At 38.3% G+C, this 16,248-nt stretch overlaps 1 protein-coding gene across 3 annotated transcripts in view; it reads left to right on the top strand.

Annotated features, from left to right (window-relative positions):
* dachd (dachshund d) overlaps positions 1-15,888 on the top strand; it is a 163,231-nt gene extending 147,343 nt beyond the window's left edge. For all 3 annotated transcript variants that reach the window (XM_077537485.1, XM_077537483.1, XM_077537484.1), the window contains exons 7-11: positions 2,750-2,895; positions 4,173-4,320; positions 4,521-4,664; positions 6,520-6,588; positions 14,300-15,888. In XM_077537485.1, the coding sequence (XP_077393611.1) occupies positions 2,750-2,895; positions 4,173-4,320; positions 4,521-4,664; positions 6,520-6,588; positions 14,300-14,337 (545 nt within the window). In that variant the 3' untranslated portion in view covers positions 14,338-15,888. The remainder of the gene's footprint in view (positions 1-2,749; positions 2,896-4,172; positions 4,321-4,520; positions 4,665-6,519; positions 6,589-14,299) is intronic.
* The last annotated feature ends 360 nt before the right edge of the window (positions 15,889-16,248 follow it).

Below are 16,248 nucleotides of genomic sequence, written 5' to 3'. Positions count from 1 at the left end.
GGCTTCCACTAAAAACAATAACGACATTAAGCATATCGTTAAGTCATGTATTTCATCAGGGGGGTTTTGTTGTTGTTGGCGGTTTTTTCCTGGTCTGTCAAAATATGTTTTTCTTGTTGAGAACCGTTTGTTTATGTGCGAACCCTATGCTGTTTATGGGTGCACATGCAATCACACCCATTAGTACATTTTAGAGTCTGTTTTCGTCAAAAAAATATATATATTTTGCGAGTTATTCATGTTCTGGAAGATTGCCCAATGTGATTTGATGACCAAAATATGGTCGCCCTGTCACTTAAAGCAAGAAAAAGCAGATTTCTATTTCAAAGTGGAAACTTCATTATTCCTTACAAAGTCACATTATGAACACATTTTAAGCCATTAGGCAAACATCCATTCTAATTAATCACACAGAGTGAACTTCTTCCCCTCGAATAAAAGCGGAAAGGTTGTTTATTTCCTCCACGGATTTTCACCGCCTTCACCACACGAAAGGTGGACTCAAAATCCAAATTACAAGCCTAAACTGTGAATCCTAACGCTCCATTTTTTGGCGCCCGACATGTTTCCAGGGCATTTTGCAGATGCTCGAAATAATCTCCAATGTTTTTGCTCAATCTGCTCTGAGGATGGGCGAAATAAATACTTTAAACTAATTAATGTAGCACCAGCTGTTCCCAGCTCTTGGCTGGCATCGCTTGAATGTTGATGGGGGGGTGGTGGGAAGGGGGGAGAAGGAGGGAGGGAGGGAAGGCGGGTGCTGTTTGTGCACCGTTCCTCTGTCGCCACACAATCACAAACCAACACTGAAGTCCACATTCCAATCTAGAGTGGCACTCAGTGAGCGTGCACCTCCACCAAGGCTGAAGGATTTTCATTTGGATCTGCACCAATTTCAAATCCTTGAACTCATTGAGACTGTATCAACAGCGCCTCTGCTGGTCGCAGCCAAGTAATTCCGTTTTGCTTCAAGACACAATCAGAAATTCCATATGATTGCCACAATTCCTAGTTTTTACATTCATTTTCTGAACCGCTTGCTCCTCACAAGAGTCGTGGGGGTTTCTGGAGCCTATCCCAGCTGGCTATGGGCAGTAGGTGGGGTACACCCTGAACTGGTTGCCAGCCATTCGCAGGGCACACAGAGACGAACAACCATCCACGCACGCAAGCCCACCTAGGGACAGTTAACCTGCCATGCATGTCTTTGGAATGTGGGAGGAGACCGGAGTACCCGGAGAAAACCATAGTTTTTACATAATCTCTCTCTATCTCTCTCTCTCTCTCTCTCTCTCTCTCTCTCTACACACACACACACACACACACACACACACACACACACACACACACACACACACACACATATATATATATATATATATATATATATATATATATATATATATATATATAGAGAGAGAGAGAGAGAGAGAGAGAGAGAGAGAGAGAGAGAGAGAGAGAGAGAGAGAGAGAGAGAGAGAGAGAGAGAGAGAGAGAGAGAGAGATAGATAGATAGAAAGATAGATTTTTATAGTTTTTTTTATTTTAATTATTTTTTAGATAAATAAAAATGCAAAAAAAACAATGGAAAAATAAATAAGAGGCAAAAAAATATATATATATATTGTCCCTCCTTCACTTTAATTAAATTAGCCATGAAACCTTGACTTCCTGTTGAGGGCCCTTCAAAATAAATGACTCCTAAGTAGACACTACTAAAATAGTTTTTTTTTATTTAAACCTGTGTGTTAATTATCCAGCAAATAAAATTAAAAGGTGTAAATAATAATAATAATAATAATAATAATAATAATAATAATAAACACATAGAAGATTAAATAAAAGCCTTTATTTTTATGCAGTCCACTAACAAAAATGCAAACAAAACAAACTATTACAGACATACAATAAATGATAATAATAATTTTAGTAATACTACTTTATAATGTCCGATTATACAAAACACCCAAGGATAGAATAAATGAATAAATAAGTAAATTTTATTGGAAAAAAAAATAGCTATAAAATATCATACTTATTGTTCCTCGGGTGATTGTTGAGATAATTTCAACAACATTTTTTGGACGTATACCTAATATACACTGTCAAACCGAGTAATGATTTATTTTATTTTTTTTTTTAAATCTCCCTCATTTGTATTGATTTAGCTATTAAACAGTGCCTTCAAAATGAATCGTCTCCTTCCAAGGTGGACAAAAGTAATATATCCGATGTGTGCGCTGTCTTTTGCCTCCCGCCCTCTCCGTCCTCCTCCGAGGCTGGACGGCAGATGGCGGGGTTCTAGCCCCGCGTTCCGCGATGAGAGGAGGATGATGTCATTAGCGGTTTGACAGACAGTCGCGTGTGTGCGTGCGTGCGAGCGAGCACAAAGGAAGCGCGAGCCTCACGGGGGTCGGGGCGGGCGGGCCTGTTGGTGATTTTGTTGTACACATGACATCTCTTAAATGGGGGAAGCTGGGATTTATGTCCATCTTGATAGTGTTTAGCCCCCACTCTGGAATGCTGAGGAAAAGCAATACAAAGGAATCTCAAAGGAGCCACTGCAAGTGTATTTATTAGAGTCCAGGTGACAAGAGAAGAAGAAGAGACTTCTATTAGGGCAGCGGAACCAAACACAATCTGACCACCTCAGGGGCTTTCCTCTGTCGAGGTTCCGCTGTATTTGCTTTTTTACTAGTGAGGATGAGCAGTACATAGAATACTTAATCCATTTTGACTGTATTTGCAGACGATAACCTGATGTGCACGCCAACGGCAAGAGACAGCTATGAGCGGTTGTCGCTGGCAGGACCCACTCTGCCTCCCGGCTTCCCCTCGCCCTTCCTCTTCCCGGACGGCCTATCGTCAATAGAGACTCTCCTCACCAACATACAGGTACAATTTGTCAACCCAATGTCTTGTTATCCATCCATTCACCCCTTTTCGATAGCACATGCCCAGAGTAATTTATAGAATTCAAATTGGCATAGCGCTGTAAGTGCTTCATTTTAGTCAATCAGTAGGCTTTATTTTATACACTTAAGAGATGAATTATTTCTGGTACTATTTTGAGCCCTCTATTGGTACTAGGTAGCATTTTCGCTATTAGTCTACTACCAGGTACACAGTAAAATCTGTAGAGTAAATGTGACTCTATTTAGAGTGGGACCAAATAGACCCAGTTTTAGAATAAAATGTATAGAGTAAAATAAAGAATTGAAAAAAATAAATAAATAAAGTTTAAAAAAAAAAAAAAAAAGTTACTCAAGGGTTGAGGAACAAACTCATGACCTTCAGCTTGGGAGACTGCCACAGTACCACCTGAGCTATGCCCCGCCTACTATTTGCTTATGTCCAAGAGGAGACCAAAAACGTGTTTTTTGGTCTTGGAGTTACAGAGATTCCATCTGACCTGAGCGATACGCTAACACACAGCAGGAGCTACTGTACATGGCTCAGGGAGTAGATGGGCCTTCTCCCAAGCTGAAGGTTGTGAGTTTGTTCCTCAACCCTTGAGTGACTTTTATTTTATTTTATTTTTTCAATTCTTTATTTTACTCTCTTCCAAGTGTAAATATTATTGTAATTTTTTTAATTAAATTTTTCTTATTATTGTTATTATTAATTCAATCTCTGGTGTAATAACCTTATTTATTGATTGATTGAATTCTTATTTTTCATTTTATTCTGATTATTATTGTTATTATTATTTCAATCTCTGGTGTAATAACCTTATTTATTGATTGATTTAATTGTTTTTTATTTTATTATCTGTTCTCATTGCTGCTGGACACGTAAATTTCCCAGAGGGAGCCATCCCAAAGGGATCAATAAAGTCAAGTCTAAGTCTAAGTCTATATTACTCTAAAACTGAGTCTATCTGGTCCCACTCAAATAGAGTCAAATTTCGACTACAGCATTTACTGTGCAGTATTTCTGATTCAGGGTTGCGGTGAGAAGATACTATTTGGGCGACTTAAACCACTTCAGGTCAATCATTGACTGATCAGATTTGTCATTGTTCTATACATTAACTCTGCAGTATTACATTCCACATCTTCCACTGCTGCGGCAGCTACCAGTCTCCGCTTGGAAAATATTAGTATCCTTACTATATGATGACAAGTAAAGAGCTAGGTATGTGTTGTCATATATAATGTGCGTGTTTTCAGGGCCTGCTAAAGGTGGCCATCGACAACGCGCGGGCTCAAGAGAAGCAGGTTCAGCTGGAAAAGACGGAGCTGAAGATGGAGCTGTTCCGAGAGCGGGAACTCCGGGAGACTCTGGAAAAGCAGCTGGCCATGGAGCAGAAGAACAGAGGTAATTGAATGTGTGTGTGTGTGTTTTTGTGTGTGTCTGAGGCACCATTCTTCCTCTAGTGGACATAAATGGAAATACACTTTAATTTAATATGCCTTTCACTTGATTTAATCTTTGCATGAACGCATTCATAGATGAAAAGGATTTAATTGACATTATACAATATTGTGCATTTTCACCACATTTTGTTCTATCATTAGCAATCATCCAGAAGCGTCTGAAGAAGGAGAAGAAGGCAAAGAGGAAACTGCAAGAAGCTCTGGAGTACGAATCCAAGAGGAGAGAGCAGGCGGAGCAGACCCTCAAGCAGCCGTCGCCCGCCGACAGCATGCGCTCACTCAACGGTCAGTGGTTGAAAAAGATTCATTGAATTCAGTTTTATTTTCACTTTTTTTAATGTATTTGTTATTTATTATTAAATGATGTATCATTTTAATTGATTGTTTCTGATGTCTGCGATTGGCTGGTGGACCAGTTCAGGGTGTGCCCCGCCTACTGCCCGAAGCCAGCTGGGATAGGCTCCAGCACCCCCCGCGATCCTTGTGAGGAGTAAGCGGTCAAGAAAATGGATGGATGTTTCTGATGTATATTATTTTATTTAACATTGTACCGTTTCCAACCCATCAAACATATGAGTCTGCCTAACACAATACAGTCAAAATTGGAGAAGCTAACATGCTAGGTTGCCTCCAAAAGCAGAACTTCTCGCTCTGGTTAGATATGGGATAATTTTTCAAACAATGAACCTTGTTTTAGCATTTTAAGCGATTTAGTTGTTCTGACGTGTTTACTTTTGAAGCAGTTCTATGAATTAGCAGTACACAACAGGATGGGGCTAGTACCCGGTAGTTTGTTGACATATCATAGCCATAAATTGCCTTTAAAGTGGAAGTCAACCTTAAACATTTCTTGACAATAATATGATATGTGACCTAGTATACTAGTTTACTAGTGTAAATATGAAATCATGATTAATATTACATTTGTGGAATATGAGCTATGAAGCAAAATTCAGCCGTTTTTGTCCATCTCAGGGGGCGGCCATTTTGCCACTTGCTGTCGACTGAAGATGACATCACTGTTGCTCATGGCTGACAGAAATGGCTGGATTTTGCGGCTTAACTCATATTTCACAAATATAATATGAATCAGAATGTCATGTTTAGCTGAGTGAGGTCACATATAACATATTATTGTCAAGATTTTTTGGGGGGGTTGACTTCCACTTTAAGGTTTGTGCAGTGCATTTTGTTATCTCAGCTGCTTTCGGAAATTCACACTGCTGCCTTAACACCACTCAAAGGGTGTGTTTGTTCTGAGAGGTAGGGCGCACTCCCCTCCCATTAATTCCCAAACGCAGCCTATGCGATAAACCAACTACCAGCTTGAGCTTGAACTGTTTCCACCTGTACTGCCTGACGCGCTGAGAGCACCGTGTCCAATGCTGCATTTCCGAACGGTCAGAGTGAAGCCATACATGCTTGGAGCAAAGCTACGATTTTAGCCACAAGCTAACTCTGCTAGCGATAGCCTGAAACTGGGGCGTCACTTGAATTTTTGCTCAAGGATGCTAACAGCACTCATAGCCTAAACATTGTGTGTGTTTTGTTTCTTAGAAAAGTTTGTACAGGTGAACTGGGAACCGACAAGTTTACACTTACGCTAGCACGAGCACAACATGAGAGAGGTCTCAATGACTGTTCAACAAATACATACAATATAGGCCTAGCCACTATCAGCGGGGTACTGTACAGTAAAGTGGCAAGAAGTGTTGTTTGTGGTGTGTCACAATTTATGAGGACTTGAGCAAAAAATAATAATATTATGGAGATAAGAAACAATAGAAGAAAGAAATCGGCAGTGTAAACATGGACACACTCAACATTAAGCAACCACATCAGAGAATGTTAATTGCCATTAAAGAAACCAGCTCCACATACATAAAAACGTCCATGACAAAAAAAGTGAAATGCTGTGACTACTTTCCGGATGCACTGCAAATGGTTTTGAAGCTGTCCTTGTTAAGGTAGAGTGACTCCAAGCAACAGATTATTATAGCTAAAGTATGTCTCGCATTTGCCCGCGAGGCTCCGAGGCGGCGCCGCTCGTTCCGAGCGAACGATGCGACGGCACTGCTGACATTGCGCCGGCCGGACGCCGGGAGGATGTTTAACGGCGTTGATCTCTTTTCTGCCGCAGACGCTCTGACCCCTGAGATGGAGAGCGACCGCAGCAGCGGAAGAACAGATGCTGAAAGGACAATACAAGGTACAAGGGCTCAGATGAGACTATAAATCTCTTTCTTTTTCTTCTCCTCTGCCTCTTTTACACACACACACATTTAGTGTGGCCGCCGTTGGGCCATCGCTGTTCACCATCTGGGCCACCGTACTGGGTCAAGATCATCGCTTCTCTTTAGAGACAATGTAATGCTTTTGGGGAGGGAAAAACAATAGCCCTTAATACAACTGAACCAAACATTTTTCTTTTCTGTAGCTGGTGTTTTGTTCCCTTTACACCACAACAATAAACTGAAGTAGCACAAAAATGACTTTGTCAAAATGTAAACAAACGTTGCGGCAAAATATTAACACAGCACAATGGTATTTTAACAGCAAGGAGTTTCTGCATTTAACTGCATGCGTTTTGGCAAGACTCTGGCTATAAATGTCCAGGCTGGCCTTGATTGACACTTATGACTGTTATTTCTGTCCTACTAACAGCCAGCTAACTTTAACTGTTTTAAATCACACCGTAAGTTGACTTATAGCTCAAGCATTACTCAATCAAACGTTTTTTTTGTTTGTTTGTTTTTTTAGAAATTTACATTTTACATATTGTACTCAATTTCAAATTTGATTGATTTTGAAGCCCTTCAAGAATCCTCAGGCTGTATTTTACCTTGTCAAATTTTTGACCAATGTACTGACAAGTAAACTATACAAAAATGTAGAAAACAGATTGCGATGCAAGATGGTTGGACATTTGCCTTTGGAGCCGAGTGTAAGACTTCCATCATGAGTTAAATGGCAAAATATGCTGAAAAATTCTGTTCATATGTCCGTACTAGCTACCAGGCCAATTTTTGGTTCATGGATGATAAAGTTAGCACAAAGGAGATGGGTGTGTACCACATTCATTCAGCAGTTGTGTTTGTTTGTTTGTGTGTTTGTTTGTTTGTTTGTTTGTTTGTTAGCTAGCAGGCTACTCGCTTATTCATGGAGAATAACTTTAGGACCAGAAGGACAGGCCTCTACCATTATGTGGTGGTGTGGGGCTATTCATTATAACTTAAATGGTGAAAACGGAAAATAAATCCTTCAAACTATGTCAATATTTTAGCTAGGACGCTGGTTCACGGAGATCGACGTAAAGAGTTTAAATGAGTTTCATTCGAGAACAGTTCCATCATTCAAATAAAACAAAAACAAAATCCATCCATCCATCCATTTTATTGCTTATTCCTCACAAGGGTCGCGGGGGGTGCTGGAGCCTAGCTCAGCTGGCTTTGGGCAATAGGCAGGGGACACGCTGGACTGGTTGCCAGCCAATCGCAGACAAAAACAAAATAAAAACCTTTTTTTTTTTTTTTCCATATGTTAGCTAGCACACCACTTCCTCTTTAATACGTCAAGTGGATAAGACACTATCAATTTTATTTTTAGCAAATTTGTTGCTATTTTTTTAGTTGGTTTGTTAGTTACCAGGCTAATTTCTGGTTCATGGGACTCCACCATTTGAATTAGTACAGTTTTAGCATAATCACCCAACAAACAAACCAACATAGCTTAGCCTTCACCTCGTGTCTTCATGTCTTACGCTAAAATGTTGCTAACTGTCGCTATCAGGATTTGTTTGGGAGTTATGCTAGGAACAAACCAAACCAAATAGTGACACCCTAAACAAACACGTAACCCTTTCACCTCCACCAAGGGTAAAAACATCTCCATGCAGTCAAAAGCAGCAAACGGCGCATGTGTGTGTTAGCTTTCTTTGCACAAGCAGACGCGTTTGTTTACCGCTCAGGAAATACTAATGAGTCATAAAACCACCAAAAGCGTCGGAATCTCCCCTTTGGTAGCAATAAAAGAGGCCAAATCAATCCATTTTATGAATAAGCCTTGTGCATTTTTAATGCTTTGTTTGTTTGTTCGCCTCCGGGGCCGGGGGGAGGGTCGGGCCCGCTTTTTTTGGGGAAGGGAGCACACCGGCGATAACCTCAGTGGGCCGTCTGCTATCTATGTTTACGCACACACAAGACACCGCGCTAAAACATCCTCAATTATCACGCCGAAGACGTGTCGCTTTAAGACGCCTCGGGGTGCGTGAGTGCACCTTTAATCGGAATTTGACGTGGAAATTGTTCGCCTCCGCAGAATAAAAATTTACATTTGTGAAAAGGGCAAACACAATGGAAAGAAACCGTGACTTCTCTTTTAATTAAATGTCATTCACTCACTATTTGGGGGCAAAGGTAACACACACATCCTAAAGTCATCCCGGTGCCTTATGTAGTCGCAAATTTGTGTACCGTCTTTAGCTGCTGTAACGCTGTTGAGTAAATCTGAAATTGTCATTTCAAAGCAATTGTCACCTTAAAAAAATCATGTCAAGTAAATTATTTATATATATAGTATGTAATACAGATAAGTGTTCAACGCAATGTAATAAAACTATTGACAAGGATTCCACATTTGTCATTAACCATGATGCTTGCAGATCCATGCTATTTACATTAATTTAATTTATATTTAACGTATTGTGTTGCTTATATTGTATTGGCAACCAGATAATGGCAACCAAGCCCTGCCGTATAAGTGAAGCCTCTCCAAAAGGTTTATAATTTCCAATATTAATTGTTTAAACCATAAATATATGCCAAACTATGTTCCCACAATAGTTAAATCTAATTAGGTTTTACATGACCAAGATTTTGGAGCCAAGCAACGAGTTAAAAAAAAACGAAAACCGATCACATTTTAATATTTAATATTTAGGGAAATGTATCTTACATTCTTTTAAAAATGCGCTTAAAGTACATTTGTATATGCGGTGACGACTTTTGCATCTACTTTCACATTTTCGATTAAAGTTAGCTCGTCCCTAACATAAATTTGTCTCTTTGTCAAGACGTCATTTCAACGTACTTTTTTTTTAGGGGTGTGCTCAAAAAATCGATACGGCAATATATTGTTGTGAGCGTCATTACAATACATGTATCGATACGCAGGCGTCACAATCGATATTTTGTCGTTTAAATAGGCAGTTAACGTTTGCCTTTGCAGCTTGCATTGTACCTAGAAAATAAAAACCAGCAGCGTCTTTGAAGTTAATTGCCTTCAATTAATGCAAAAATAGCTCACCAGTGATTGGACACTGTGTCGTGTTAAGAAAAATGAAAGCAGAGGAAGAATATCAACATTTATTTACTGATAAACTTAACATGGCACATGTCTTAATGTACTAATTTTCCTATATTTTGATTAAAAAAACAAAATAGAATGTATTATATGAAAAACAATGCTGATTTTATTTCCCCAAATATTTCAAATAAGCACATTTTAGAGCTGTAATTTTAATAATTTGATATTTTTGCTCATATCGTCTCATGCCTCTTAATAAATGTTCCCAGTGTGTCTGTGAAAGCTGCTCCTTGCTCTGCAGTGCATACACATTTAGACCAGGCATGCCGCTTGGTGGTGAACCAGAAGAGCTGCTAACAAAAAAAAAACATTTTTGTCATCCAGCATAATCAACATATCCTTTAGGTATAAATATGACTCTTATTATAAAATGCAAGTAAATTAATGTCAAATATCTGGATACATACCGCCTTGAAGATCATGTATTGGGATACATATGTATCGCGATACGTATCGTATCGTGATACGTATCGTATCGTGAGGTTGGCGGCAATACCCAGCCCTACTTTCTTTCGCAACTACCTTTCTTTTAGGGCTTGTGGCTTCTTAGGGCATTTCAGAACAAGCACAAAAAGTGTGAATAGGCAAGTTTTTCAGGAAATAACTAAGGATAGCTTTCCAGAAAAAAAAAAAAAAATGTACCCTTCGGTTGTGACATCATAGTAACAAAAAAAAAACACAAAAAGCCAAACAAAAAAACTAACCACATGTGTAGTAAAGTCACATTCCACTATAAAATTTTGTTTTAATATAAAATGGGTTTTTTTCCCCTTTCCGTCATGAAACCGTGAGATTTGCTCACTTGGCCACATAATAAATAAATTAAGAAATGTATTAATTAAAAATACAGGCTGCATTTTTGTGCTTTTTGTTCAATTAGAGAAGCATTTGTCTGCCACCCGCGTCTCCTCCTGCTCTCTACTCTGCCAGCCTGGCTGTATAATTAACCTCCAATGGCAAACAAAAAAAAATGAGGTTGATAAATTACACAGAGAGGGAAATAAATAACTAAATAAAGAGTAAGGGGGAGCGCGACGTATCAGCAGAGTGAATGTGTTGGTATATTCTCCTAACTCAGGGATTCAAGGAGGTGGGGGGTGGGGGCGGTAATGAGGGCGTAATTTTTAGCAAACTAATTATTTCTATTTGTCTTTTGTCACACTTCTCTAATTCTGCAATATGAACACAGTCGGTGTTTATTAATTGCTTTTCGCTGTGTTTTGAATGGCTTCCAAGAGGGAGCAAAGCTCTTTTGGCAGGCGGGGCACCAACACCAACCACCACCATCTTGAATATTTGCTGTCTCTAACCTGCTTTTTTCTTGTTGCCGTCATCGTTCTGGTTGTTGTTGTTGTTGTTGTTGTTGTTGTTGTTGTTGTTGGTAGATTTAACATCAAAACAGTTCAAGTGGAATTAAAAATTAAATGAATGAATGTCACCGAAGCAAAAGCAAAGGGATGGAAAAAAAACAGCTGTAATTAATGAATCCCTTAATTGTCTTCATAAAATATTTGCACGGGCATAATTTGCATAATTTACATGTATTAATTAATCTTTCAAAGCATTTTTTTTATGCTGAGAGAGACGAAAAAAAGTCCCTTTGTTTTATTTAGCATCTAATGAAATATGTATTCTCTTTAATGAAGTTTTGTTTTTCCAATCTCAATTTGAATGTAAAAATACTGACGTTTTGATGAGGATGTTTTGTAAAAACAAAATGTCATACTTGTTTTTTGTTTTGTTTGTTTGTTTTTTTAACGTTTAGCACGGGATTTAGAGTCACAGTAAAATGTGTAAAAAAAAAAAAAAAAGCATTGTTTAAATGTCAATGCTAGCCTGACCTATGCTAAATAGCTAACCAAACAAAATTAAGTAAAACATGGCACACCAACCACTTTGGTTAACAGTTTGTAACATTGATTGTAATTATATATCATCACTGCCCAATGACAAGCATCCATCTTCAAACATTTCAGTCTTTGTTTGGAGATACGTGCTTATAGTTTGACCGTAATTATATATATGTACATACTTTGCACACATTCTTTTCTTCTTGAATTGACGTCACCATAAAATGAAAATTCCTTATCTCACTCACAAATGATTTTAACACAATTTGAAGCAACAATTTGAACAACTTGAATTTGTTGTCATGTCCGCCGTCGAGTCGAACATCTCGCGCCGCTAAATGTCTTTGTATGCGTTTTGTCTTCAGAGTTGAATTATTTAGCCGCCGCGCTGCCGTAGAGGGGCGGACGTCACGTTAAAGGCATTACCGTAGCGCTCCTCTGGCAGAGGAAAGGTAATAAACATCTGACAAGCTTCCTGACAGACGCTTTTACCGCCGCGGCGTTTCCGAGATGAGCAGAAAATGGACAAAGCTCGTTAGGTTAGCGCTGTCTGAAGGTAGCACGCCGCTTCCAATAAATACGTTGGATGCCTTAGTAATGAAGTACCGAAGAATGAAGTACTTTGTTTTTTTTTTTTAAATGAACAGAGTTTCGAAATCAACAGCTAAGAAACGTAATGTTTTGAGCAGGTGATTAAAAATTCAAATTAAATTAAATCCCAAAGCCCAGTTCACTCGTCGAGGCAGCACTTTATCATCAAGATGCCAAATTACACTTGTCTAATGTCAGTTTGTGTGTGGTGCATACAACGAACACAACACCAAACACAAACAACCCCCAAGCAATCTTATTATAGCTAACAAACACTTGAACACAACTCATTCACTGCCAGTCATTATAGAAAATTTTTACATTTCCAATACTCACGTGATATTACATTCAATAATTATATATAAACCGAATCTACCAAATAACAGAATAGACTCCCTACTTTTTGTCCCGTCCCGTTCTTTTATAATTGACAGCAGAAAAATTTAGGTTTGCCAAAATACAGCCATTTCTCCCATGGACTCTGAAACTGTGTTTATTTCCTATAAAATGGGGCAATGATGTCATCTACCGGTGGTTGGGCATCAGTAAAGTTGTTTCCAAGTTTGATATTTACAGTGGAGCATGCTCAGATTCGCCCACATTTAGCACCGCTCTAAAAAATACAATTGACAAGTATACTTGTCAAAGGCAGTGAATGAGTTAATCTAACTACAACTAAAATTGATAAATATATATTTTTGTTATGAAAATAAAATAAAAATAAAAATGTTTAAAAAAAAAGTAGTGAATGTCCTTTGTTTTAATTTTTCCCATTTTTGTAGAGAGACAGAGGAGGTACGGTTGAAGAGCCGTTAGGTAATTGTAGTTTATTTTACACAATTAAAAAGAATAAAATCTAACAAACACACTCTAAAAAATTGAAACCAACTGAAATTTTAAAGTCAAAACCAAATAAAGACTGACTAAAATGAAAAAAACAAAACTATGATATCCCTGCCCCCACCCAACCCAATGCACCAACATCTCTATGCTGCCAAATAGCCTATTTGCTGCTTATGCCAAAAGTGTATTTTTAACACTGTCTGATTTAAAAGGAGGTCAGTGTTGGACTTATTTGACAGAGTTGATTTATTTAGCGTTAAACCAACTCTGCAGAGAGTTAATCAAAGCAAGCTCCGCCCACTTGATTAGAACCGCTCTGCTGCAAAGTCATCTGGGATATGATATAATATACATGATATCAAAATATATCACTTATTTTTTTCTTCTTTTTGAAAGAGAGCTCAGAATTGTTCATTCGGTTAGTCTTACCGATTCAACATATCATCATCATTACTCTTTTTTTTTTTTTTTTTTTTTATTTAAATGTGCGTATGTGCGCATTTGTGTGTGTGCGTGCAAATTCGTGTGAATTTGTGCTCATTAGTTCACCTAAAACCTAATAAAAAAATCCCATTAACCTTCACCTTAACCGGATACTTCAGAGTCTCACCAGAGTCGTGAAGTTCGAAGGTCGGGAGACCAGAGGAAAGGTCAAAGGAAAGAAAGATGAAATCCAGCACCAACCAAACGCCACCTGTCACCCACATGGTTATACCAACCCCAGAAACCTCTCAATTCCAACAGATTAGGGAAATCTCAAGAGACCAGAGGAAAAACTAAAGAGAGGACGGGGGGAAGGATGGAGCAAGCAGAGTGAGATCCACAGACACTAGACTCCACTGAGTCAACGAAGAGTAGGAGAGAGAAGCAAGTTCTATTTGAGTGTCAGCTTCAGTTATATATTTATATAACATTTTTGGTTAGGATCAAATTTTATTACATTTTCAGGGGTTATTATATTTCCAGAAATCTGAAGTACAGTACCCTATAATGCTACAGGTCTAGCACTACAAACTCCCTCTTGTGGTACGTGAGAGAATTACTACCAAAGTGCAGTTCCGTTGTGATATAACTTTGTCTCTTTTTGATGTATACGCTACTGAATTTTAATGTTGGCCTTGACGGTGTTACTTGGAGAAGTAAGACATTTTGTAGGTGGTACTTGGTGTAAAAAGTTTGAGAAGTGCTGCGCAAGATGTTTGGAGGATTTTAATGTCTGTGACCCATCTCGTCCTTCATCACCGGTGGCTAATTGTCGTCTTTGTGTTGCAGATGGAAGACTCTTCCTGAAAACCGCAGTGATGTACTAAAAGCGCCAACAGGAGCTACGTACTTGGAGGAAACCTGGTGGGAAAAGGGCGATTTAAAAAAAGAAAAAAAAGAAGAAGAAAAAAAGAGTGAAACAAAGGATCGAAAAGATTCTCCAGAGTCCATTTCCAGGGTGATTTGGTTTTTGGGACAACGTGGAGCTGCTGCTGAAAGAAAATGCTGGAGGGAGGTGTGTCTGAATGTAGAATAAGAGCAAGTTTTTCCCTCCCCGGGATTTGAGATAGTTCGGACCAGGAAAAAAAAAGCAGCTCGGGGTCATACATGCTGAGCACAGTCAAACGTTGGTACCGACTCATCCAACCGCAGCACTGAAGATTTGTTTTTAATACCAGTGACATGAATTCGCCCATTTTTATATTTCAAATTTGAATTTTGAGGCGCAAACAGAAAATGAAAATGGAAAAATTGTTTTTAAAAAAAAATGTCAAGATGAAAATGTTTTTCTTAGATGACAATACAATCAAGTTTCCTTTCTACCATTGTTGTACATACAATGCTAACAGTGATAGGACAACTGGAGCAGATTGATATATGTATATATATAATGTCATGCAGTAGAACTACTAGCCAAACAGTACCACCGTTTATATAAACTTCTCATTTTTTTCGGGTTTGTTTTCTGTTGTATTCCTGAGCCATCATTCTCTCCGATAGCTGCCACTTTGTTGAGAAAGCATGCAGGCATGATGTAAATGTTTGTCCTGGAATTATGATATTTAATAAATCCTATATTGTGCTGAACAAACACTTAAAGGGTTTTACTCACCAACACATAAAAAAAAAAGTTTCAAATTGAAGACTTTTTCTTCCTCTTGTACGCTCGTACTGTAAACTTTGTAACAGAGGTGATATTTCTTGGAATTTTGCTGTACATTTTGGATGATTTTGAGCCCTCAAAATCTGCACATTCTTTTTCTTTTTTTAAAAAGAGAAACAAGAAACTCGAGAACAATCTGTTATTGTTTGTGCAACACGTTTTTTTTCCCCCATGACTTTCCTGCTATCCCATTGGATAAAAAGTGAACTTTTGTCCCTCAAAGACTTTTCAAGGTGTGTGTATATTCTTATAGAAATAACCCGATCACTTTTGAGCCTATGTGTTCCAATCAGAAGAAGAAGAACCTTGTGTGTTTTATCACTGATAACTTATATAACTTCTTGTTTTTCCCTCTCAAAACCATCTCTTTATTGTACTTCCAATAATGTTGACAATAAAACCATGTGAGCGTGAGAAAAGGGGTGCGCCCTCGCTTTTTTTCCATGTATGTAGGGGGTGGGTGAGGGGGTTAACAAAAAAAAAAAAATTGCAGGTATGCTGTACTGTAGAAAATGACTGAGCATATTGTTCTTCTCTTTGTATAGCAGTGAAAGAAAATGTATACGAATAATCATTTACCTTTGGGAGTGTTTGTGGGATGGGGGTGCGCACCTTTGACTTCCATGTGTGTGTGTTTTTTTAGGCTAATTGGAGACCCAAACGTTATGTAAATGAGGGTGTGAACAAGCTGACTGTAAATAAATTATTCCCTGTGTTCTTTGACGTGTATGACGCTGATTTGCCAAAACGCACCACCGACATGTCGCAACATGTTTCATAACGCTCATCATAGATGGAATTATGTTCCATTTGGATTGGTAAAAAACTTGACAGGTTTGCTTCATGGGTTGGACAATATTTCAATATTTGTGCAGGGCCGCTTCGGTTTAAAAGGTAGCGCAATGTGTTTCACGTAATAAAAAAGAATTAAGACATTTGAAAAGCAAAGTAATGAAATAAGTAACTTCATAAAATTACTAAAAACATACAGCGCAAGAAGAAGATTTTGGAAACATTGGTTTTAGAAATGCTTTTAAAAAAAAATGGATTTAAAAGTTTAAAAGCATTTCCACTT

Source organism: Festucalex cinctus, chromosome 11, assembly GCF_051991245.1.
Source record: "Festucalex cinctus isolate MCC-2025b chromosome 11, RoL_Fcin_1.0, whole genome shotgun sequence".
NCBI lineage: Eukaryota > Metazoa > Chordata > Actinopteri > Syngnathiformes > Syngnathidae > Festucalex > Festucalex cinctus.
The sequence above is the reverse complement of the archived record's forward strand: the minus strand, read 5'-3'. Positions and strand labels throughout refer to the sequence as shown.